The sequence below is a fragment of the Onthophagus taurus genome, chromosome 5, assembly GCF_036711975.1.
Source record: "Onthophagus taurus isolate NC chromosome 5, IU_Otau_3.0, whole genome shotgun sequence".
Taxonomy (NCBI): domain Eukaryota; kingdom Metazoa; phylum Arthropoda; class Insecta; order Coleoptera; family Scarabaeidae; genus Onthophagus; species Onthophagus taurus.
Genome location: NC_091970.1, coordinates 10,917,307 through 10,943,983, shown reverse-complemented (window position 1 = coordinate 10,943,983; position 26,677 = coordinate 10,917,307). Strand labels below are relative to the sequence as shown.

The 26,677-nt window shown below is 31.0% G+C and overlaps 1 protein-coding gene and 1 long non-coding RNA gene across 3 annotated transcripts; one reads left to right on the top strand and one right to left on the bottom strand.

Moving 5' to 3' along the window:
* Positions 1-1,721: 1,721 nt before the first annotated feature.
* LOC111423074 (uncharacterized protein CG5098-like) lies at positions 1,722-21,010 on the bottom strand. 2 transcript variants are annotated; one of them, XM_071196221.1, is made up of 4 exons: positions 20,919-21,010; positions 19,548-20,759; positions 10,226-10,682; positions 1,722-3,318 (listed from the first exon to the last, which is right to left on the bottom strand). In XM_071196221.1, the coding sequence occupies exons 1-4, from the start codon at positions 20,988-20,990 to the stop codon at positions 2,501-2,503; spliced, it is 2,559 nt and encodes an 852-aa protein (XP_071052322.1). In that variant the 5' UTR covers positions 20,991-21,010; the 3' UTR covers positions 1,722-2,500. The 2 variants fall into 2 exon arrangements, with proteins under 2 accessions (XP_071052322.1, XP_071052323.1); XM_071196222.1 differs by having other exon boundaries at positions 19,548-20,747; positions 20,919-21,008.
* On the top strand, positions 20,919-22,033 carry LOC139429898 (uncharacterized). Its single transcript, XR_011640490.1, has 3 exons — positions 20,919-21,009; positions 21,074-21,536; positions 21,642-22,033. It is a non-coding gene; the product is annotated as an uncharacterized lncRNA (long non-coding RNA).
* The last annotated feature ends 4,644 nt before the right edge of the window (positions 22,034-26,677 follow it).

The window sequence follows — 26,677 nt, the reverse complement described above, 5'->3', positions numbered from 1 at the left end:
TCTCTATATGCAAATGCAGAGGAGATAGGCCAAGCAGAACCTCCATTGCTAGAGTTGGTGTTGTGCTTATCGCACCAGAGATTGCCAATCCAGCTACTCGCTGAATTCGTGAAAGTTTACTGATAACTGAAATCTGTCTAACTTTCCTATACCAGGCTGCTACTCCGTATGTGATCATAGGTCTAACCACAGTCACATAGAGCCAGTACAATCTTTCAGGGGTAAGACCCCAATTTCTTACATAAAAACTGCGACAAGTCCACAAGGATAGTTTAGCATTGTGCAAAACTCCCTGCAAATGTCCATTCCATGACAGGGTTTTGTCTAGGATTACTCCTAGATATTTGACTTCCTTTGAGAAAGGAATTTCTTCACCTTGGATAGTTGGGCAGATTAGTCCATCCATCTTTCGTTTCCTAGTGAAGGGCACAAGAATTGTCCTTTGCGGGTTTATTGAGAGGTTCTCTCTCTTACACCAAGCGCAAATGGTATCTAGGGTCGCCTGGAGGACTTTAGATATCCTCGGCAAACAGGTTCCTTTGACCATAACGACAATGTCATCAGCATAAGCTTGTATTTCTACACCAACGGCTTCGACTATCGCAATCAGATCGTCAACTAGGAGGGACCAAAGCAGAGGAGATAACATCCTTCCCTGCGGGCAGCCACCACCCGGCCTAAAGCGTATCGTATCACCGTGGAGTGAAGTAAAAACTGTTCTACTATCAAGCATATTGCGGATCCAACCCGCTATAGTTGCTTCCACTCCCTGTCAAGAGCAGCTCTTTCCAGAGATTGTGGTATTGCGTTGTTGAACGCTCCAGCGCAGATTATCCACGTTGCGAATCGGAAAGTTGGCATTTTTATTGAACTGTTTCTCAACCAACGCCCATAGATTTTCGATTGGGTTAAGATCAGGTGACCGCGCTGGCCAGGATATTCGCCTAACCTCATTATGATCGTCAAACCAATCATGAACAATTCTTGAAGAATGCACGGGTGAATTGTCTTGGACAATCGTGATGATCCACTGATGGTATCAAAATATCCTCCAGCACTCGAATGTATTCAATCGAATTAATTCCTTGATAATTGTGGACGTTGTAAATGGATTGGCGGTGACGTATTCAGCAATTCCCCTTCGTTGAGCATTATTAAGAATAAGTCTTCAGCCTGATCTAGATGTTGTAAGGCCAACTTTCCCGTTTTTGGGTTAAGAAAGAGAGTAACTTCCTTTAGTCTCAGAAATCGAATAGAATAGAAACAAAAGATGTCTCCGTCTTCTTCCAGTGCCAGCGTCATGTCGGAGCTAACAGCGGACGATTCGCATTAAATCTGAACAGAGCTGTACTTTGTATAAGCAAAGTAAGCATTATCTAATGTAAATGTTCCCTAAACGTCATTCCTGGGATGTAGTAGATTACATTCTATCGTCCTTGGGTGATTACTGCTATTAGAACCTTGATGAGAAACCATGTCAAGATCATGGTTATTTCATTGATTGGATTGGGATGTGGAAATACCAATTTGTTACCTTTTGTATTAATATTTGTTTTAGATGCCCTCTAACAATGAAAAGATAATTCGTTCAAAATGTAATCTACAATTCTAGTTTCGACATTGATTAAATGATGGCGCTTGTACACACTAATTCAATTAATCTCGCCAAAATTTCAAATTTTTTAATGGAAAATGTATTTGTAATAAATAAACGCTACGAATTAATTTTGCTTAATTTTTTTTTTAGTAAATATTCGTTTTATTTACAAGTTTTTAACGAATTCTGACAAAAAAAAGTTTCTAATAAATACGATTAAATCTTGCCTTACTGAGGTGCTAAGGATTTTTCTGTCGTTTCATTATTTTTTTTTCGGTTTTAAGTTTATTTATTACAAAAAATAACATAGAATTATTTACAAGTACACACTTACATTTAAGATTTTTTCTTCTCTCTGTATCAAAAGAAAATTTAAAAAAAAAACAACAAAATCAAGGAAAATACAGTCTATTTTAGAGTTTTGTTACCTTTTTTTTGTTTTGTTTCCTTTTTTTATTGATTAATTAATTAATTAATAATAAAGCTATACACATTATTTATTTAATCTTTATGTACAAAAAGAAATATGAAAACACCTTAATAATAAAAAAAGAGACTTTTTTGAAATTTGTGATTTTAAATTTAAACTAAACTTTTTATGTACATTGTTATGTAGTTCTTTTTTGGTGTGTGTGTACATTAAATGTACTTTTTTAACGATTTAATCTTAAATAAAGAGTATTTTTCGTTCAATTTAATTTTTAAGTATTAAGCGTATTTCTTGGTAAAAAAATCGTTCGATTTTCCCTAAATAAAGCAAAAAAAATAATTTATAATCTTAAAAAGATACAAACCTCGAAAATGTTTCAAATCAAATTAATTTTAAGATCACACCTTTCCTCTCAATTTCTTTTATTCCTCCCCTTTTAATTAATTTCATCAATACTTATTTTTTTAAACTTCTTAACACATCATCGATTTGTGTTCAACACAATACGCCCTAAAACTATCGTAATCCAACGCCCAATCCGCAACAACACCACAACCAAAATGTACAACGTTGGTACAACCGCGCCTCAAACAACACAAATTCGCCCCTTTATAACCGCACTTAACACAAATCACGTTACAAGACGTCCAAACCGCCTCTTCAAGTCCAACAATTTTCGGCCCCACCAAATAAACCCCTGGCGACCACACCACGCAATCCTCGTGGGTCCAAATTTCAAATGTCTTTTCCGAAGTGGCCGTAATCCCCAATAAAAAATCGTCGTGAAAATCCCTATTTTCACTACTTTCCACAACCGCTAATTGTTGCTGTTGTTGGTGATGTTTTCGTTTGGATTTTTTTGATATTTTTGGCGCCACATTTGACGTCGGTGCGATCGCTGTATTTTGAGCGTCCAAAACGCGCGCGATTTTTTTACTTTTAAATTGTTTATCGTAAGGATCGTTTAATTTCCTTTCAAACTCGGGACAATTATTCGTTATAACGTATGGCCCGAATAAATCACCCGGTGGATAAAATTGATTCGAATTCGGTAACAAAGAAACGTCCGTTGAGTGTGGTCCTCGTTTACAAAATACGCAAATCCAACTTACATCCTTCGTTTGAGCATCGTACTTATTACTCAAAGTGCTGCAATGTAATCCTTTCGAACGCACTTTATGACGATATTCGCTGTCGTCGTGGAATTTTTTTAACTTATTGTTTTTCTTTTCGTTATCTTCTTCCGTTGCGGTGTTTATAATACTGACTGAAACTGGGGAATCTCGTGTACCTAACATTTTACATAAAAAAGTTTAATTAATTAGATTTTTTTTTTTTAGGTTAAGTTAAACGTCAATTTTATTTGATTAATCGAAATAAAATAACCTCGAAATGTCATAAATTGACATTTCAATCAAAATTAACTTAAACCAAAGACGGTGGAATCTAAAAAGACTCGAGTAATACAGAAAATGTTTGAGTTAAGAAACGATTTATATCACAAATTGAAGATAAAAGATGATATTTTATGATTTCATAAAGAAATTGTAGCAATAGATCGCGAAACTGGTGGTATAACCTAAACTATACAGGGGTAATTCAAATTTGAACCCAACAATGGGATCTCAAAAACCATAAGAGATACAGAAATGGTTAAATGAGGGCAAAGTTTTTGGATCTATTCTTTTTTTTTGAATAATTGAATGGTTTTTAAATGAAAAAAATAAAATTATCCTATATTTTTGTGTGAAAATCAAATATGGCATTTATAAGAAAAAATAAACCTGATGATAGTTTCACGAAAACGTTGCCTTAAGAATGTTTTTTTTTGAATTCACGAAAAAACGAAAAATAAAGAAGTTATAGGCAAAAAATCCAAAAAGTTATATCCAAAAACTTAGTTGAAAAACAGTTATTGCATGTTATTGCCAAATATTATTAAATATAAATGAGTAAGTAAAAAATAACCGAGATAAAATAAAAAATACAAAGTCTTTTCAAAAAGTTATTTTCAAAACGTATTGGTTCATTGGAAAGAGAACACTCTTATTAACACTTTGAAAAATTTTCATACTCATATTCCAAGAAGTGGATTTTATACGAATTTTTAAAACTTAATCGGCGAAAATTGTAAATCATTTCAAAAATTTATTTCTCAAGAACTAAAAGTGATTTTTCAAAACGGCTTGTTGCATTAAAAAGAGGATACTTCAATTAATAATTGGCGATATTTCCACAAGGATCCTTCAAGAAATTAATTTTATAGCGAATTTTGAAAATTATCGATGAAAATTGCAACATCGAAAATTTTATCAAAACTTCAAATATTGTTTTCTCAAAAACTAAAAGTTATTTTTCAAAACGGGTTGGTTCATTGGAAAGAGAACACTTTTATTAACACTTTGGAAAATTTTCATACTCATATTCCAAAAACTGGATTTTATACGAATTTTTAAAACTTAATCGGCGAAAATTGCAAAATTCGATCATTTCAAAAATTTATTTCTCAAGAACTAAAAGCGATGTTTCAAAACGGCTTTTTGTATTAAAAAGAGGATACTTTAATTAATAATTGGTGATATTTCCACAAGGATTCTTCAAGAAATTAATTTTATAGCGAATTTTGAAAATTATCGATCAAAATTGCAAGATCGAAAATTTTATCACAATTTCAAATATTGTTTTCTCAAAAACTAAAAGTTATTTTTCAAAACGGGTTGGTTCATTGGAAAGAGGACACTTTTATTAACACTTTGGGAAATTTTCATACTCATATTCCAAGAAGTGAATTTTATACGAATTTTTAAAACTTAATCGGCGAAAATTGCAAAATTCCAAAAAATTGTCGATCATTTCAAAAATTTATTTCTTAAAAACTAAACGCGATTTTTCAAAACGGCTTTTTGCATTGAAAAGAGGATACTTTAATTAATAATTGGTGATATTTCCACAAGAATCCTTCAAGAAATTAATTTTATAACGAATTTTGAAAATTATCGATGAAAATTGCAACATTGAAAATTTTATCAAAACTTCAAATATTGTTTTCTCAAAAACTAAAAGATATTTTTCAAAACGGGTTGGTTCATTGGAAAGAGAACACTTTTATTAACACTTTGGGAAATTTTCATACTCATATTCCAAGAACTAGATTTTATACGAATTTTTAAAACGTAATCGGCGAAAATTGTAAAATTCGATCATTTCAAAAATTTATTTCTCAAGAACTAAAAGTAATTTTTCAAAACGGCTTTTTGGATTAAAAAGACGATACTTTAATTAATAATTGGTGATATTTCCACAAGGATCCTTCAAGAAATTAATTTTATAGCGAATTTTGAAAATTATCGATGAAAATTGCAACATCGAAAATTTTATCAAAACTTCAAATATTATTTTCTCAAAAACTAAAAGTTATTTTTCAAAACGGGTTGATTTATTGGAAAGAGGACACTTTTATTAACACTTTGGGAAATTTTCATACTCACATTCCAAGAACTGGATTTTATACGAATTTTTAAAACTTAATCGGCGAAAATTGCAAAATTCGATCATTTCAAAAATTTATTTCTCAAAAACTAAAAGTGATTTTTCAAAACGGCTTTTTGCATTAAAAAGAGGATACTTTAATTAATAATTGGTGACATTTCCATAAGGATTCTTGAAGAAATTAATTTTATAGCGAATTTTGAAAATTATCGATGAAAATTGCAACATCGAAAATTTGATCAAAACTTCAAATATTGTTTTCTCAAAAACTAAAAGATATTTTACAAAACGGGTTGGTTCATTGGAAAGAGGACACTTTTATTAACATTTTGGGAAATTTTCATACTCATATTGCAAGAAATCGGTTTTATACGAATTTTTAAAACTTAATCGGCGAAAATTGCAAAATTCGATCATTTCAAAAATTTATTTCTCAAGAACTAAAAATAATTTTTCAAAACGGCTTTTTGGATTAAAAAGACGATACTTTAATTAATAATTGCTGATATTTCCACAAGGATCCTTCAAGAAATTAATTTTATAACGAATTTTGAAAATTATCGATGGAAATTGCAACATCGAAAATTTTATCAAAACTTCAAATATTGTTTTCTCAAAAACTAAAAGTTATTTCTCAAAACGGGTTGGTTCGTTAGAAAGAGGATACTTTTATTAACACTTTGGGAAATTTTCATACTCATATTCCAGGAAGTGGATTTTATACGAATTTTTAAAACTTAATCGGTGAAAATTGCAAAATTCGAAAAAAATTTCGATCATTTCGAAAATTTATTTCTCAAAAACTAAAAGCGATTTTACAAAACGGTTTGTTGCATTAAAAAGAGGATACTTTAATTAATAATTGGTGATATTTCCACAAGGATCCTTCAAGAAATTAATTTTATAGCGAATTTTGAAAATTATCGATGAAAATTGCAACATCGAAAATTTGATCAAAACTTCAAATATTGTTTTCTCAAAAACTAAAAGATATTTTTCAAAACGGGTTGGTTCATTGGAAAGAGAATACTTTTATTAACTCTTTGGGAAATTTTCATACTCATATTCGAAGAACTGGATTTTATACGAATTTTTAAAACTTAATCGGCGAAAATTGCAAAATTCGATCATTTCAAAAATTTATGTCTCAAGAACTAAAAGTGATTTTTCAAAACGGCTTTTTGCATTAATAAGAGGATACTTTAATTAATAATTGGTGATATTTCCACAAGGATCCTTCAAGAAATTAAATTTATAGCGAATTTTGATAATTTTATCAAAACAAACAGAAAATAAGACATGATATTTATCTCATGGTCATTTTAGTGATGCGAGTAACCCGCAACATCTCGATGGATAGCTGGTTTACCAGTATTCCTTTGGCCACGAAACTATGAAATAAACCATACGATCTAACAATAGTTGGCAATCTTTGCAAAAATAAGTCAGAAATACCGATGGAGTTGGAGCTGGAGAGTATGTACGTCAATAGAAAGACCAGGAGATGGCCTTGCAGCAGCATTATTGCATAATGCAATAAAAAGAGGACAGAAACCATTATCAAGATAAGAATTTGTTGTTAGACTTCAAGAACAACTCACCAGACCATGGCAACAAGAAAGGATAAAAAATTGCCCCTCCCTGGCAAGAAAATTGAAACACTCTCTAGGGTTAAACAAGACGATGACTGATTTAGAGTTTCGTACAAAACCATCTGAACACTAGTCAATTTTCAATTCCATTGGATGAGTCCACTTTACCAACCTATGAAACATCGTTGATGTTATATCTGAGGTTTAGACGAGAAAACCTGTCAAGAACTATTGTTTGCTAGAAACACATTCACTTGCAATATTTGTAGAATTGGCGTTAGTATGTAAAGGCGGCTCAATAAAAGGATTACACAAGCATTTCGCTGGAGTGCATAAAAAGAAAGGTGTGAATGTTTATAGTAAATTTGTACAGAATTAAATTCTCTTCCTGATAGGCTAAAAAAATATGGAGCGTTCCATTTATAAATTAGATTATTAGAATATGTTTAGAGTCACTAAATTTAAAGACTGGTAACATAAAAAAAACATTGAATAGAGACCAAATTAAGAAAAAGAAGGTTGGGTAGCAAGGAGAGAGAGATTGGAAATGAAGTAAGAGGTTAAATTGGGACTAAAAAGAGAGAAAGTAAACTGGGTAGAATGAAGAGAGGCTAGGAATAGAAGAAAAACGCTGAATAGGGACTGTTGGTAGTTGGGCAGAAAGGATGAACATTGGAAAGAGTCTGGCAATAGAAAAATGTACTGAATAGGCACTAACATTATGAAAAAAAAGCTGGGCAGAACGTTGGAAGCTTAGTAATAGCAAAAAGACACTAAACATAGACTAGATAAAGAGATAAAAGGTTGGGCAGAAAGGAAAAAGATTGGAAATAACATGGAAATAGAAAAATACAGTCAACATATGAGGAAAAAGGTTGGACAAAAGATTAGAAAATTGGCAATAGAAAAACGTATAAGCCGGTATAAGAAAAAAAAGCTTTGGCAGAAAAGAGGGTGTAGTATATGGAAGAAACAAAAAAGGTGGCATGACATATTGAAAGTTAGGTTAAGTTAGGTATAGAGAATGTAGAGTGTTTTTCGGAAATAAAAGGCAAATAGAAATTGAGTGATTATTTACTGAAGATACTACAGAGGGAGACTAGAAATACAAAAAAAGACAACAAATAGATAGCAGGAAGAGAGGAAAAAGATTGTACAGAATGGAAGAAAACTAGGAAGAATCTGACAATAGAAAAAATACACTGAACCGAGACTGATAAAAGAGAAAAAGCGTTGGGCAAAATGAAGGGAAACTAGAAAGATCGTGGCAATACAAAAATACAGTGAATAGAGACCGATATATGAGAAAAAAAGTTGGGCTGAAAGTTGCAAAGTGCATGGTAATAGAAAAAAGACACTGGACACAGACTGGTATAAGAGAAAAAAGTTTGGACAGAAAACAGGAAATAGAAAAAACCACTGATTAGAGACTATGAGGAGAGAAAAGAGATTGTGCAGAATGGAAAAAATCGTAATAATAAAGAAATACACTGAGAACAGAGGCTAAATAAAGAGATAAAAGGTTGGTCAGAATGAAAAAAGCCTGGTAATAGAAGAAAGACACTGGATGGAGACCAGGAAGGGAAGAAAAATATTGTGCAGAATGGAGGAAAACTAGGAAGAATCTGACAATAGAAAAAATACACTGAACAGAAACTGATAAAAAAGAAAAACGGTTGGGCAAAATGAAGGGAAACTAGAAAGATCGTGGCAATACAAAAATACAATGAATAGAGACCGATATATAAATTTGTACAGAATTAAATTCTCTTTCTGATAGGCTAAAAAAATATGGAGCGTTCCATTTATAATTTTCGACTTTCACGCCATTGAATATGGAAAAACAGTAATTCAATTTTTGACCAGCCTGTATAAGATACTCCGATACAACAAATGACAATCTATTTGACAGCAGCTGAAGAATAATCGTGCCAATCTAGATCTTTTTTGAATGAACGTTGGCTGAAATTTCTTGAAATTTACCAAAAAAAAGCTTAAAACCAAAATAACTCAAAAACGAAAAGCGCTACGTAAAAATAACTTGTATCAAAGTCAACCTATTTTTTTAAGTACAATTAAAGGTGTAGAAAAAACTATAGCATTTCATTAAAAAAAAACGAAGTTATGGTCTAGTTTTAACTAATTGTAAGTTTTAACGAACCAGTTAGGTGAGACACCTGTATAAACGTAAACAAAAATTTGGAAAATGAAGAACCTGGTGGACCGCAAAGTGACGACGATGGTGAGGACAAATCCGATTATGTTTAGTAATATATTTGTGTTTAATTCGTATTAGTAATTATTTTGTTTAAAATTGTGTTTGTTTTTTGATCAAGTTTTTATATTTTTTTAATTTTTATTTGATCACCCTGTATATTTTTTTGCGGAAAATGTGTATTTGATCCAATTATTAAATATTTCAGGATGAAAAACCACATATTATTGCAATGATTTCGCTCTAGGCCACAGTGGGCTGTTTCAATCACTGCAACATGTCATCAAAGCAGTCAATAAAATCCTTTATGTTATTATGACGAAGTTTTCAACCGATTGTTGTTTCACACAGATCAAGAGGCTCGTTTTTACAATCTGTTTAAAACTGTTATAGTGTTTTTGAAAAACGAAGACAAAGAATTGTACAACAACCTCATCACATCAAAGAATGACATTGCGTATTTGGCAGACAAGGTGATGACTTAAACTTGATTGAAACAAAAAATGTCGTTGCTGCTTTTACATAAGAAAAATATTGGCAGACGTGAATTTCACAATTTCCTTAATTTCCTGCCAATATTTGGAGAACCTTCACAGTGATTTCCAAGAATGATTCCAGAACATTTTAACATTGGAAATATTGGAAATACTGGGTGTTGGATCCTTTTGCAAATGTTAACACAGCCCACCCATGCAGCTGGAAGAAGAACTAATAGAACTGACTACAAATGAGGAAATAAAAATGCTTTAAAAGGAATTAAGTTAAATTAGGTTACGTTCGAAAACGTCAAAAAGCTCAATTTTTAATTGCCCTAGTCATTGTTAAAGCGGCACTGTATGTAGATGGTCCTCTTAGATTCTACCGTCCTTGAACCTAAACATTTATTTAATAATTAAAATTACCTTCAATATGAACAAAAGGTCCCCTGGATTTCACCGAACTCGTATTACTCCCAGAATCATACGCGTAAACATCCTTAATAACCTCAATTTTCCCATTAATCGATTTCTTATCTTTCTTGCTACTCCCACTGGGTCCACCGCTCGTTTTTGACGAAACTTTCGCCGCTTTGCTCCCCTTTTTCTTCTTGGGCGTCGTGTTGGTTCGTCGCTTCGTCGATAATTTTCCCTTTTTAACCGGAGTTTTACACAAATCATCACTTTCCTCGATTAATAACAAAGCGTTTTCATCGTTATTCGTCGACGTAATCTCTTCTGATGTAGTTTCAATTTTTGACGTTGTTGATGTTGCTAAATTTTCGTTTTGCGGCGATTCGGGCGATGTTGATTTTGGAATTTCTTCTGGTTTTGGTGGATCTTCAACGATACCAGCAAACATTTCTTCTAACTTATTCTCAACCTGGATAAATAAAAAGAAATTCAAGTTGGTAATGATCGCAAAAATAATTCATTTTTAGGTTATATTAATCATTTGTCTACATTTTTTTTTATGACAACGATGTGAGTTTTGGTACTTTTATGTTGGCAATACCACCAGTGACCAATAAGAGTGTAAATGTCTACATTCTCGAGATTGTGGTTTCTGGAACTTTAATAGTTTACCCAACAAGGTGTCTTCTAGCTATTATTAAGATTGGGCGAAAAAAAAATTGGTAATAGCAGAAATATACTAAATAGAGACTGGTAACATCAAAAAAATATAGAACAGAGGTCTAGAAAAGAAGAAAGAATGGAGGTAGAATGGAGATAGGCTAGAAATAGAATAAAAACGCTGAATAGAGAGTATTGGAAAGAGTCTGGCAATAGAGAAATATACTGAACAGATTCTGATCTGTAAAAAAAAGCTGTCTAGAAAGTTGGAAGCTTAGTAATAGCAAAAAGACACTAAACGGAGATTAGATAAAGAGATAAAAGGTTGCGCAGAAAGGAAGAAGACTGGCAATAAAAGAAAGACACTGAATAGAGTCCAGTAATAGAGGAAAACGGTTGTACAGAATGTAAGAAAACTAGGAAGGGTCTAGTAATCGAAAAAATACGGTGAACAGAAATTGGCAAAAGAGAAAGAACGTTGGGCAGAACGAAAGGAGACTAGAAAGAAAATTAGAAGCTTAGCAATAAGAAAAAACACTGAATACAGACTGGTATACGAGAAAAAGGTTTGGACACAAACGGTTGACAAAATGGCTGAACTAAAAAGAATCTAATGAAATTTGAAAAATGAAACTTCTTACTTGCTTTTTATATTTTAATTTAATCGGTACTAGTTTTATTTTTCCAATTTCAATAAATTATTGCAAGTTAATAATTAGATTTTTAAACTAAAAAGAATCTGGTAATAGAAAAAATACGGTGAACAGAGGTAAGTGGAAAGAACGTTGGGCAGAACGAAGGAAATCTGGAATGAACGTTATAATAGAAAAATACAGTGAACAGAAGCTGATATATGAGAAAAAAAGTTAGGCAGAAATTTGGGAACTTATAATAGCTTTGTTCCAACAAGCGGTCCGATTCGTCGAAAGCTAATAAAAGCAACCCAGTTTGAGAGAAAAAGGTTTCTGCAAAAAGTAGGGAGACTGGAAATAGAAGAAAGACACAAAATCGAGACTAGAAAGAGAAGAAAAATGTTGTACAGAAAGGAGGAAAAAAATATGGTGAACTGAGACTGCTAAAAGAGCAACAACATCGGATACTGGAAAGATCGTGCTAATACAAAAATACAGTGAATACAGACCGGGGAAAAAATTGCAAAGTGCATGGTAATAGAAAAAAGACACTGGACACAAACTGGTATAAGAGAAAAAAGTTTGGATAAAAAAGAGGAAGACTAGAAATAGTAGAAAGACGCTAAATGGAGACTAGAAAGAGAAGAAAAAGGTTGTACAGAAAGGAAGTAAACTAGGAAGACTCTAGTAATTAAAAAAATATGGTGAACTGAAACTGCTAAAAGAGCAACAACGTCGGGTAGAATGAAGGGAGACTGGAAAGATCGTGGCAATACAAAAATACAGTGAATAGAGACCGGGGAGAAAGTTGCAAAGTGCATGGTAACAGAAAAAAGACACTGGACATAAACTGGTATAAGAGAAAAAAGTTTGGATAAAAAAGAGGAAGACTAGAAATAGTAGAAAGACGCTAAATGGAGACTAGAAAGAGAAGAAAAAGGTTGTACAGAAAGGAGATAAACTAAAAAAACTCTAGTAATTAAAAAAATATGGTGAACTGAGACTGCTAAAAGAGCAACAATGTCAGGTAGAATGAAGGGAGACTGGAAAGATCATGGCAATACAAAAATACAGTGAATACAGACCGGGGAGAAAGTTGCAAAGTACATGGTAATAGAAAAAAGACACTGGACACAAACTGGTATAAGAGAAAAAAGTTTGGATAAAAAAGAGGAAGACTAGAAGTAGTAGAAAGACGCTAAATGGAGACTAGAAAGAGAAGAAAAAAGTTGTACAGAAAGGAGATAAACTAAAAAAACTGTAGTAATTAAAAAAATATGGTGAACTGAGACTGCTAAAAGAGCAACAACGTCGGGTAGAATGAAGGGAGACTGGAAAGATCGTGGCAATACAAAAATACAGTGAATAGAGACCGGGAAGAAAGTTGCAAAGTGCATGGTAATAGAAAAAAGACACTGGACATAAACTGGTATAAGAGAAAAAAGTTTGGATAAAAAAGAGGAAGACTAGAAATAGTAGAAAGACGCTAAATGGAGACTAGAAAGAGAAGAAAAAGGTTGTACAGAAAGGAGGTAAACTAGGAAGACTCTAGTAATTAAAAAAATATGGTGAACTGAGACTGCTAAAAGAGCAACAACGTCGGGTAGAATGAAGGGAGACTGGAAAGATCGTGGCAATACAAAAATACAGTGAATAGAGACCGGGAAGAAAGTTGCAAAGTGCATGGTAATAGAAAAAAGACACTGGACACAAACTGGTATAAGAGAAAAAAGTTTGGATAAAATGAAGACCAGGAAGAGATTAAAAATGTTAACAAAATGGCTAAACTTAAAAGAATCTGGTAATACAAAAAATACGCCGAACTGAGACTGGTAAATGAAAAGAGCGTGATAATAGAAAAATACAGTGAACAGAAACTAACATACGAGAAAAATGTTGGACAGCAAATTAGGAATTTATAATAGCTTTGTTCCAACAAGCGGTTGGACTCGTCGTGTACTCTTACATGTTAAGTAATGACGAAATCATTTGACATGTACGATTGCATTTGACGAGACCACGACGAGTCGGACCACTTGCCTGGACATCCTGGTTTAAGAGAAAAAGTTTCTGCAAAAAGTAGGGAGACTATAAATAGAAGGAAGACACTAAATCGAGACTAAGACGAGAGGAAAAAAAGTTGTATAGACAGGAGAAAACCCAGGAAGACTCTAGTAATTAAAAAACAACGTTGGGTAGAATGAAGGAAGACTGGAAAGATCGTGGCAATAGATATATCAGAAAAATAACTTGGACAGAAAGTTGCAAAGTGCATGATAATAGAAAAAAGACACTGAACACGGACTGGTATAAGAGAAAAAAGTTTGGATAAAAAAGAAGGAGACAGGAAATAGAAGAAAGACACTGAATAGAGACTAAGTAGAGAAAAGAGATTGTGCTGAATGAAAGAAGAGTGAAAAGCTCGTAATAATAGATAAATACGCTGTTAACACTCAATAGAGCGGATAAAGGGATAGAAAAAATTATTGTGCAGAATGGAGGAAAGCTAAGAAGTATCTAGTAATGAAAAAATTATTATGAACAGAGACTGATAAAAGAAAAAAAAAGTTGGGCAGAATATAGGATTATTGGAAAATACAGTAAACTCAGACTGATATATGAGAATAAAAGCTGGGCAGAAAATTGTAAGCTTGGTAATGAAAAAAGACGATGATTGATCGTCGAGTTCCGATCAGGGTACGACTCAAACGATCACCTCCAAATTCTAAAAAGTGTAATCGAGAAATCAAGCAGCAGGAAATGTTGAAATCCCTAGTTGACTCTCATAGTGAACGTTACAACTTGTACTAAGCTTCATGAAGATACTAATAACTTCATAGCAACAGCATAAAAAGAAGTGTTCATCAATGCAACACCATTTCTCCAAAATTATTCAACAATTTGCTCCAGTATGTGTCCAAATAGATAGAATGGGACAACTTAGGCATAAAGAAAAATGCCGCAAAATACCTGCAAAGTGCAGACGATATTCTCCTCATATCCGACAGTATAAATATAGCCCAAGCAATGTTACAAAGACTGAACAAAATCAACATCTCAAAAACATAAGACGTGACAAAGCTCTTAATTGGTAGAAACAAGTAACTAACAAGTAATAAGGGTTAATAAATACTTAAAACCAATGGATTTACTAGTACAAATTGGGCTGGCATGGATCGCCTATGAACGAATCTTAAATGTGTTTTTGAAATAAAGGTCTTCAATCAATGTGTATTCTACATCATGCTTTAACGTATGGTACAGAGACCCTAAGATTGACGAAGAAAGGAGCAAACAAAGTTAGAATTGCACAAAGAGCAATGGAAAGATCAATGTTGAGGCTATCTCTGTACCTATGAAAGAATGATTATTTTGAAATGAAACTCAACCAGAAGGTATGATAATTTAAGGAGTATCAACAACTGGTTGCAAATTGCTCAGGGTAGAGAGTTATGGAAGCAACCAAGGGAGACCTATGTCTTGCAGTGGACTTTAGAGGTTGAGATGTGATGATTTGATGAACAAAACTTTAATCCAATTTCAGCTATTTTAAAAGAAAACCGTGGTTAAACTTTATCACAAATATTTAAGAAAAATTATTTGAAAAAAATCACCCTCTCCTCCACAAGACCTCCTGAAAAAGTAAGGAACTCTAGAAACCTGAGCAACTTTAGCTAAAATACGGTAACCAATGCATATGGAGGACGGGTACAAGTTACGAAACCTTCAAAGAAGCTTCTAATGGGATTTAAAAGGTACAAAACGAAGATAATACCTATACAACAAACTAAGTGGACATGCGAAGAAATTAGTGGCATTAAGATCCACATAATATTACACAGTGGGAAAGCAGAGGCAGCAGAAACTATAGACTGCCTTATGCCTATAATACAACACCAAGGAATGATACCAAAATAATTATCAACAATTCAACATAAAAGAAGGGGACTACCAAAAACCAACTGGAATCGGAACTCACGACATAATGGTACCCGCACCAACGAAAGAAGAAGTGATTAGATGGATGAAAAACAATAAGGCGCCAGGATGGGATGAAATTCCGCCGAATTGTATAAAAAAGGAGATATTTTGCAGAAGCCCCTATACAACTTAATAAGCTATGTATGGGCAGAAGAAACAATACCTAACGACTCAAAAAGAAGTATCATATGCCCAATACACAAAGAGGGTCACAAAATGAAATACGAAGACGTGTATTACGCTGTGTGAATCCCCGATGTTTCGATCGGGTTTTCCCCTTATACTAGACCGATTTTCGTTGTTCAATGTAGTTATTTAGTAATTTATTTATTAAACGTATTTACTAATTGTTGGGCATGAGTTATGTTTTTAAAATAATCTTTAATTAACATGGATGGATCATGTACATCAAAAAAATATTCCATTGACTCAAACTGTTATAACGGAAAAAGCAAAATTAATTTTTAATAATCTTAAGGAAACAGATGGAGGTGAAGAAACATTTTTGGGACGCAAGGGTTGTTTTATGAGATTTAAATCCCAAAGTAACCGTCGTAGTGTGAAATTATGTAGTGAAGGAATTTCAGGGTGATGTTCAGAGAACAAAACAACTATTCTCCTGAGTTAATCTTCAACGTTGATGAGACAAGTCTTTATTGGAAGGAGTTACCAGCACGAACTTTTATTTCTGGTGAAGAGCGATCTGCTCCAGGTTTTAGTTACTCCAAGTTGCGAAAGATAGAATAACTCTTTTGCTGGCAGCGAATGTTTCAGGAACTTTGAAACTTAAACCGCTGTTAGTGTGTCAAAGCCGAATACCAGGCTTTATATCTATATATTGCCACATTATTGCGATATTTGAATAAAAATGAAATTAAGAAATTAATAAGAAAGCTGATAAGATAGATCAACTTATTTGGATCCAAGATACAAAATGAACTTTTTTCAAAATGAACTAACGAAGCATCTCTAAAAAGAGGGAATTTTATAGCGAATTTTGAAAGTTATCGCCGAAAATTGTAACATCGAAAATTTTATCAAAACTTCAAATATTGTTTTCTCAAAAACTAAAAGCTATTTTTCAAAATCTGTCGGTTCATTGGAAAGAGGAGACTTTTATTAACAATTTGGGAAATTTTCATACTTATATTCCAAAAAATCGATTTTATACGAATTATTAAAACTTAATCGGCGAAAATTGTAAAATTAGATTATTTCAAAAATTTATTTCTCAAGAACTTAAAGTGATTTTTTAAAACGGCTTTTTGCATTAAGAAGAGGATACTTTAATTAATAATTGGTGATATTTCCACAAGGATCCTTCAAGAAATTAATTTTATAGCGAATTTTGAAAGTGATCGACGAAAATTGCAACATCCAAAATTTTATCAAAACTTCAAATATTGTTTTCTCAAAAACTAAAAGTTATTTCTCAAAACGGGTTAGTTCATTGGAAAGAAGACACTCTTATTAACACTTTGGGATATTTTCATACTCATATTCCAAGAAATCGATTTTATACGAATTTTTAGAACTTAATCGCCGAAAATTGCAAAATTCGAAAAAATTGTCGATCATTTCAAACATTTATTTCTCAAGAACTAAAAGTGATTTTTCAAAACGGCTTTTTGCATTAAGAAGAGGACACTATACTTAATAATTGGTGATATTTCCACAAGGATTCTTCAAGAAATTAATTTTATAGCGAATTTTGAAAGTTATCGATGTAAATTGCAACGTCGAAAATTTTATCAAAACTTCAAATATTGTTTTCTCAAAAACTAAAAGATATTTTTCAAAACGGGTTGGTTCATTGGAAAGAAAACACTCTTATTAACACTTTGGGATATTTTCATACTCATATTCCAAGAAATCGATTTTATACGAATTTTTAAAACTTAATCGGCGAAAATTGCAAAATTCGAAAAAAATGTCGATTATTTCAAAAATTTATTTCTCAAGAACTAAAAGAGATTTTTCAAAACGGCTTTTTGCATTATAAAGAGGACACTATAATTAATAATTGGTGATATATCCACAAGGATTCTTCAAGAAATGAATTTTATAGCGAATTTTGAAAATTATCCATGAAAATTGCAACATCGATAATTTTATCAAAACTTCAAATGTTATTTTCTCAAAAACTGAAAGCTATTTTTCAAAACGGGTTGGTCCATTGGAAAGAAGATACTCTTATTAACACTTTGAGATATTTTCATACTCATATTCCAAGAACTGGATTTTATACGAATTTTTAAAACTTAATCGGCGAAAATTGGAATATTCTAAAAAATTGTCGATCATTTCAAAAATTTATTTCTCAAGAACTAAAAGAGATTTTTCAAAACGGCTTTTTGCATTGAAAAGAGGATACTTTAATTAATACTTGGTGATATTTCCACAAGGATCCTTCAAGAAATTAATTTTATAGCGAATTTTGAAAGTTATCGATGAAAATTGCAACATCGAAAATTTTATCAAAACTTCAAATATTGTTTTCTCAAAAACTAAAAGCTATTTTTCAAAACGTGTTGGTTCATTGGAAAGAAGATACTCTTATTAACACTTTGAGATATTTTCATACTCATATTCCAAAAAATCGATTTTATACGAATTATTAAAACTTAATCGGCGAAAATTGCAAAATTCGATTATTTCAAAAATTTATTTCTCAAGAACTAAAAGTGATTTTTCAAAACGGCTTTTTGCATTAAAAAGAGGATACTATAATTAATAGTTGGTGATATTTCCACAAGGATCCTTCAAGAAATGAATTTTATAGCGAATTTTAAAAATTATCGATGAAAATTGCAATGTCGAAAATTTTATCAAAACTTCAAATGTTATTTTCTCAAAAACTAAAAGTTATTTTTCAAAACGGGTTAATTCATTGGAAAGAGGACACTTTTGTTAACACTTTGGGAAATTTGCATACTCATATTCCAAGAACTGGATTTTATACGAATTTTTAAAACTTAATCGGCGAAAATTGCAAAATTCGATTATTTCAAAAATTTATTTCGCAAGAACTAAAAGTGATTTTTCAAAACGGCCTTTTGCATTAAAAAGAGGATACTTCAATTAATAATGGAAAGTGATACAGCGACAGTTCTGTTAATAATGAATGTGATGATGAATTACAAGCAAAGAGAAGAAAACTAAACGAAACTGCAACAAGAGATTTTATATATCGTATTGGGATTGTTACAATTAGGTTGTTAATAATAAATAAAGTTGTATTCAATGAAAAACTCCTATTAGGGTTGAACCCAAAGCACTTTTTCTCTTGGACAATGCTCCAGGACATCTTCAAAACCTGAACAAAATCAAAACTCCATTGGCTGTCAAAGTTATTTACATCCAAATACAACAACCAATAGATCAGGGGGTTATTGCAACCTTTAAGGCATTCTATCTCGCAATATATTCTTGGAAATGGTGAGAGTTTTGGATACTTCAGATATAAAACAGTACATTAGACTCTAGAGTCTTAAGAGAATCTAATTGAAGACATTACCAGGCTTGCAGGTGATTTGGGAGTGCAAGGTGTCCAAAATTAACCACTCTCAAGTGTGGTGTCCATAACCACTGTGATTAGAATAAGAATCAGTGATATTTGATACCTTTATATGATCAAAACATTTTCTAGTACACTACAACAAAAACGAGTTATTGATGACACAATTTTGATGTAATTTAATCTCTTCAATTCAATGTGAGATCAGCAATAAATCTTCCAGTATAAAAGTTAATTGGTTACTTCTCAAAAATCTCAGCAAAAATAGAACACCAAAAGGAAATTATAATGATTGGTTTTAATTACAAATCATTTCCAACACTTATACAAATTTGTTTCTTATTAACAACTACAATTCAGAGCAAATTATTTAAGTATTTATAGAAAAAATTAATAAAAATTCTAATTTGAGGTTATATTACCTGTCAAAAAGTTTTTTGAGCAGCCATCTTTTAGTTGCTATGACAACGTCAAAAAAATTAATTTTTTAGGTTAATTTTTTTTTAAATAAATAATAATTAAATTAATAATAATTTAAATTTACCTCAACAAAATTCGTAGCTTTTCGTTGAGCCGCCGTAACAACTCCCCCCATAACCGGAACATCAACTTTCGATTGCTCAATTTCTTTATTTGAATCATCTTGGTTATTTTCAACGTTTTTTTCCTCAATTTGGTTATCATCGATTTTTTCGTCAATTTTAGTTTCGTTTTTATTGGATTCTTGATTCTCTTCGTCTTTTTGGTGATCTTGAACGACTTCTTGGACCATGGAGGCGATTTTTTCGATCGTTTCCGATTCTGAGCTGGTTTTTCTTCGTGGTTTTTTGGCCGGTGGGACTTCTTCCGGTTCATTTTCGACGACTTTTTCGTTGATTTTGCCGTCGATTACATCTTCTGTGGGGGGGATTACTGGTTCCTCTTTTTCTTCTGGTTTTTCTGATGGTTCTTTGGCTACACGAACTGTTTTACTTGGTTTTCTTTTCCTCCTTGATTTATTGCTATCCAAACTATCTTCATTACTGTATGGAGACACTAATAGGTCATCATTTGTGGGGGTTGGCGCGTTTATTGTACTACTTGAATTACTATTTTCATCATTAGGTCCTTGAACTAACACACTCAAAGGTTTTTCTAGTGATTTTTCTATTGATTTTTCTATAGGTTGCTTTTCCAAATTAATTTTTTCTTTCTCTATTTCAAAGAGGGTCTTCTCAACCTCATTTTTTTCAACTGTTGTGTTTAATTTTTCAAGCACACTATCCATCCTCTTCTTTTTATTCGTTTTTGGGCTATCTTGTAACCCAGGGCTTGTTGATAAAGCAGGGCTCATTGGTTTTATAACTCCTGGGCTATTACTCTTCAAACCAGGGCTACTACTTTTTAACCCAGGACTCAAAGACTTCAACCCAGGGCTCAAACTCTTTGTTAATTCAACCCCTTGGATACCCAAAGCCCCAGGAGGTAAACTATTAATCTTGTTGGTGTCACGAACACTTAAGCTAATGGGGCCTGATGGAACATCGCCGTTTTGGTTCCCATTTCTTGTCAAAGTCAAATCAACCCCTGCGCGATACGAACGCTCCGTAAGCATCTGATCCAGGTTAAAAACATGGGGTAAAGCTGCAATGGTTTTCATTGCTGGCTCAGTGGTTGGAGTATGCCAAGTGGGTTGGTGCAAAGTTAAATGGTGCTCATTGGACATGTGGGCATGTTGGGGTTGACGCGGAAAAAAATTTGGCACCTGGAATGTAGTCTAAAATAATCAAAAATTAAAATTAACCTCAACTTAACCTCAAAATAATAAACGTCATTACAACTGTCAATTTGACATTCAAATTGACACTGACAGTTCTAATTACATAGTTATGAACCAAAATAATCAAAAAAATCGTTTTAATTAATTAAAACAAACCTGCAAGTGATTCCAAGCTGGATTTCCAGGGGGAGGTTGCCTATTATGGGAATGATGAGGTGGCCCGGACATGGTAAAAGTTCACAAAAACGTAAGTTATCAACAAAAAAAGCGATTTTCCTGAATTAAATCCCCTTAAATCTCGTTTTAACCAGGTGACATGTCGAAAAAGAAGCGTTTATCCACACAATTCGCTTAACAATTACCTCACTTTCAAACATCCAGCACTAATTTTTTTAAAAACACCACCAACTTTCATTAATAACCAAATCAAAGTGTAATTAATTAATTAAATCTTCTAAATTCGCCAGATAAACCTAAAAAAGAAAACCAATTTTTTTAAACAAACTTAATTACTCAAATCTAGTAGGCGTAAACATTCCAATAAAAAAAAAGAACGATTACTTAAAAAAAAGACGATCGCAAAAACTTTTTTGCATCAAACGATGAAGTTTAAACGCGCAAAAAACGATTTGACGCCACAAAAACAGTTTTGTATCCGGGGAGAATCGATGTTTGAAAAGAGAATCGTTGACGATTTACCTACTTTGCACACTCACACTCGTTGGGGAGTCGGATCGAACCAGTTCCACGAAGAAAAACCGTTTTTCCAAATCGGTAAGAATAACGACCGGTGCGAACGCGTCGCGTTTAAAAAACCACCTTTAAACACAAATCTAATTTTTAAAACGGCGATTTAACGTATTCTCTTCTGATTCTAAGGGCCACACAACCGATGGTAACAATGGCGGACCCGGTTTTGTATAATTTGTGCGAAACTACGCCATCTATCAAACGGTAGATGTAACATTGTTTTGATTATACTCGAATTCGTTGAAATTCGACGAATTTTGAATAAATACAACATTTAAATCGACAAAATTAGGTTTTATTACGATACAAAAACATTTTTAAACAATAAAAAGTGTAATTATAGGTTTATTTTTTGAAATCGTTGAATGTTTTGGGTGAATTTTAATTACACGGAGTGTAAACTCCACGTAAGTAAGAATGAATGAATCAATAAACGTTGCCCGCGTCAAAATAAACGTAAAGTGAAAACTTATAAAAGTTTCTAAACTACATTGAACGTAATTTACAAATAAAAGCGGTTCAATGAAACGGTAAAAATAAATAATTTTTTTTTAATTAAAATTTTATAATCAATTATGTTTAAAATAAATCCAAACACGACGTATTTTGCTTAATAACTTTCCGAGTTATTCCGATTTTAACATTTTTTATAAAATCAAGATGGCCGAAAATTAATGATTCGTAAATATTTCGTTAGATAATTAAAAAACGTGTGTAATGAGCCCAAACTCGGCATATATAGGTGTTATAACACCCGAGATATCTTTATTTTTATAAATTCAAGATGGCTGAAAACAAAACACTAATAAATAATGACAATTATGACTTTAAAAGTGAATTTTATCATAAAAATAAGGTGTGATACATCAATTTGGGTTAAAATTTTCTGATCTTTACGAAAATCTTATTATTTTTGATGTTTCTTAAAAAATAAAAGAAATGATGATATCTTCAGGTTTAAATATCAACTTTAATTTTTAAATATTCTTCATCTACACGAAAAATCCTTTAAAATAAATCCAAACACGACGTATTTTGCTTAATAACTTTGCGAATTATTCCGATTTTAACATTTTTTGTAAAATCAAGATGGCCGAAAATTAATGATTCGTAAATATTTCGTTAGATAATTAAAAAACGTGTGAAATGAGTCCAAACTTGACATATCTAGGTGTTATAACACCCGAGATATCTTTATTTTTATAAATTCAAGATGGCCGAAAACAAAACACTAATAAATAATGACAATTATGACTTTAAAAGTGAATTTTATCATAAAAATAAGGTGTGATACATCAATTTGGGTTAAAATTTTCTGATCTTTACGAAAATCTTATTATTTTTGATGTTTCTTAAAAAATAAAAGGAATGATGATATCTTCAGGTTTAAATATCAACTTTAATTTTTAAATATTCTTCATTTACACGAAAAATTGACTTATTTTGCTTATTAACTTTCCGAGTTATTTCGATTTTAACACTTTTTATAAAATCCAAGATGGCCGAAATCAAATGATTCGTAAATATTTCGTTAGATAATTAAAAAACGTGTAAAATGAACCCAAACTTGACATATCTAGGTGGTAGAACACCCGAGATATATATGTTATTATATATTCAAGATGGCGAGAAACAAAACACTAATAAATAATGACAATTTTCATTTTAAAAGTGAATTTTATGATAAAGATAAGGTGTGATACATCAATTTGGGTTAAAATTTTCTGATCTTTACGAAAATCTTAATATTTTTGATGTTTCTTAAAAAATTGAAAAGAATATTATTGTTTTTCAATTATAAAATATTACTAAATCTTAATTTGCAATAAATTTTGTTTAACATTTGATTTTAAAAGAATACAAACACAAAATGTAAAAAATAAAGGAATGATGGAGACTTTCGGTTTATTTGTCAACTTTAATTTTTAAATATTCTTAATTTACACGAAAAATGCTTTAAAATAAATCGAAACACGACTTATTTTACTTATTAACTTTTCGAGTTATTTCGATTTTAACATTATTTATTAAATCCAAGATGTCCGAAAACAAATGAATTGTAAATATTTCGTTAGATAATTAAAAAACGTGTAAAATGAGCCCAAACTCGACATATCTAGGTGGTAGAACACCCGAGATATCTATATTTTTATAAAATCAAGATGGCCGAAAACAAAACACTAATAAATAATGACAACTGTGATTTTAAAAGTGAATTTTGTGATAAAGATAAGATGTGATACATCAAATTGAGTTAAAATTTTCTGATCTTTACGATAATCTTATTATTTTTGATGTTTCTTAAAAAATTGGAATGAATATTATTGCTTTTCAATTATAAAATATTACTAAATCTCAATTTGCAATAAATTTGGTTTAATTTTTCATTTTAAAAGAATACAAACACAAAATGTAAAAAATAAAGGAATGATGGAGACTTCCGGTTTATTTGTCAACTTTAATTGTTAAATATTCTTAATTTACACGAAAAATCCTTTAAAATAAGTCCAAACACGACTTATTTTACTTATTAACTTTTCGAGTTATTTCGATTTTAAATTTTTTTGTAAAATCAAGATGGCCGAAAATTAATAATTCGTAAATATTTCATTAGATAATTAAAAAGCGTGTGAAATGAGCCCAAACTCGGCATATCTAGGTGTTATAACACCCGAGATATCTCTACTTTTATAAATTCAAGATGGCCGAAAACAAAACACCAATAAATAATGACAATTTTGATTTTAAAAGTGAATTTTATGATAAAGATGAGGTGTGATACATCAAATTGGGTTAAAACTTTCTGATCTTTACGAAACTCTTATTAGTTTTGTTGTTTCTTAAAAAATAAAAGGAATGATCACATCTTCAGGTTTAAATATCAACTTTAATTTTTAAATATTCTTCATCTACACGAAAAATCCTTTAAAATGAATCCAAACACGACGTATTTTGCTTAATAACTTTCCGATTTGTTCCGATTTTAACATTTTTTGTAAAATCAAGATGGCCGAAAATTAATGATTCGTAAATATTTCGTTAGATAATTAAAAAACGTGTGAAATGAGCCCAAACTTGATATATCTAGGTGGTAGAACACCTGAGATATCTATATTTTTATAAAATCAAGATGGCCGAAAACAAAACACTAACTAATAAATAATGACAATTTTGATTTTAAAAGTGAATTTTATGATAAAGATGAGGTGTGATACATCAAATTGAGTTAAAATTTTCCGATCTTTACGAAAATCTTATTATTTTTGATGTTTCTTAAAGAATAAAAGGAATGATGATATCTTCAGATTTAAACATCAACTTTAATTTTTAAATATTCTTCATCTATACGAAAAATCCTTTAAAATGAATCCAAACACGACGTATTTTGCTTAATAACTTTCCGAATTATTTCGATTTTAATATTTTTTGTAAAATCAAGATGGCCGAAAATTAATGATTCGTAAATATTTCGTTAGATAATTAAAAAACGTGTTAAATGAGCCCAAACTTGACATATCTAGGTGTTATAACACCCGAGATATCTTTATTTTTATAAATTCAAGATGGCCGAAAACAAAACACCAATAAATAATGACAATTTTGATTTTAAAAGTGAATTTTATGATAAAGATAAAGTGTGATACATTAAATTGGGTTAAAATTTTCTAATCTTTACGAAACTCTTATTATTTTTGATGTTTCTTAAAAAATAAAAGGAATGATGATATCTTCAGGTTTAAATATCAACTTTAATTTTTAAATATTCTTCATCTACACGAAAAATCGACTTATTTTGCTTATTAACTTTCCGAGTTATTTCGATTTTAACACTTTTTATAAAATCCAAGATGGCCGAAATCAAATGATTCGTAAATATTTCGTTAGATAATTAAAAAACGTGTAAAATGAACCCAAACTTGACATATCTAGGTGGTAGAACACCCGAGATATATATGTTATTATATATTCAAGATGGCGGGAAACAAAACACTAATAAATAATGACAATTTTCATTTTAAAAGTGAATTTTATGATAAAGATAAGGTATGATACATCAATTTGGGTTAAAATTTTCTGATCTTTACGAAAATCTTAATATTTTTGATGTTTCTTAAAAGAAAAGAATATTATTGTTTTTCAATTATAAAATATTACTAAATCTTAATTTCCAATAAATTTGGTTTAACATTTCATTTTAAAAGAATACAAACACAAAATGTAAAAAATAAAGGAATGATGGAGACTTTCGGTTTATTTGTCAACTTTAATTTTTAAATATTCTTAATTTACACGAAAAATGCTTTAAAATAAATCGAAACACGACTTATTTTACTTATTAACTTTTCGAGTTATTTCGATTTTAACATTATTTATTAAATCCAAGATGGTCGAAAACAAATGAATTGTAAATATTTCGTTAGATAATTAAAAAACGTGTAAAATGAGCCCAAACTCGACATATCTAGGTGGTAGAACACCCGAGATATCTATATTTTTATAAAATCAAGATGGCCGAAAACAAAACACTAATAAATAATGATAACTGTGATTTTAAAAGTGAATTTTGTGATAAAGATAAGGTGTGATACATCAAATTGAGTTAAAATTTTCTGATCTTTACGATAATCTTATTATTTTTGATGTTTCTTAAAAAATTGAAATGAATATTGTTGTTTTTTAATTATAAAATATTACTAAATCTCAATTTGCAATAAATTTGATTTAATTTTTCATTTTAAAAGAATACAAACAAAAAATGTAAAAAATAAAGGAATGATGCAGACTTCCGGTTTATTTCTCAACTTTAATTTTTGAATATTCTTAATCTACACGAAAAATCCTTTAAAATAAATCCAAACACGACTTATTTTACTTATTAACTTTTCGAGTTATTTCGATTTTAACATTATTTATTAAATCCAAGATGGCCGAAAACAAATGATTTGTAAATATTTCGTTAGATAATTAAAAAACTTGTGAAATGAGCCCAAACTCGGCATATCTAGGTGTTATAACACCCGAAATATCTTTATTTTAATAAATTCAAGATGGCCGAAAACAAAACACTAATAAATAATGACAATTGTGTTTTAAAAAGTGAATTTCATGATAAAGATAAGGTGTGATACATCAAATTGGGTTAAAATTTTCTGATCTTTACGAAA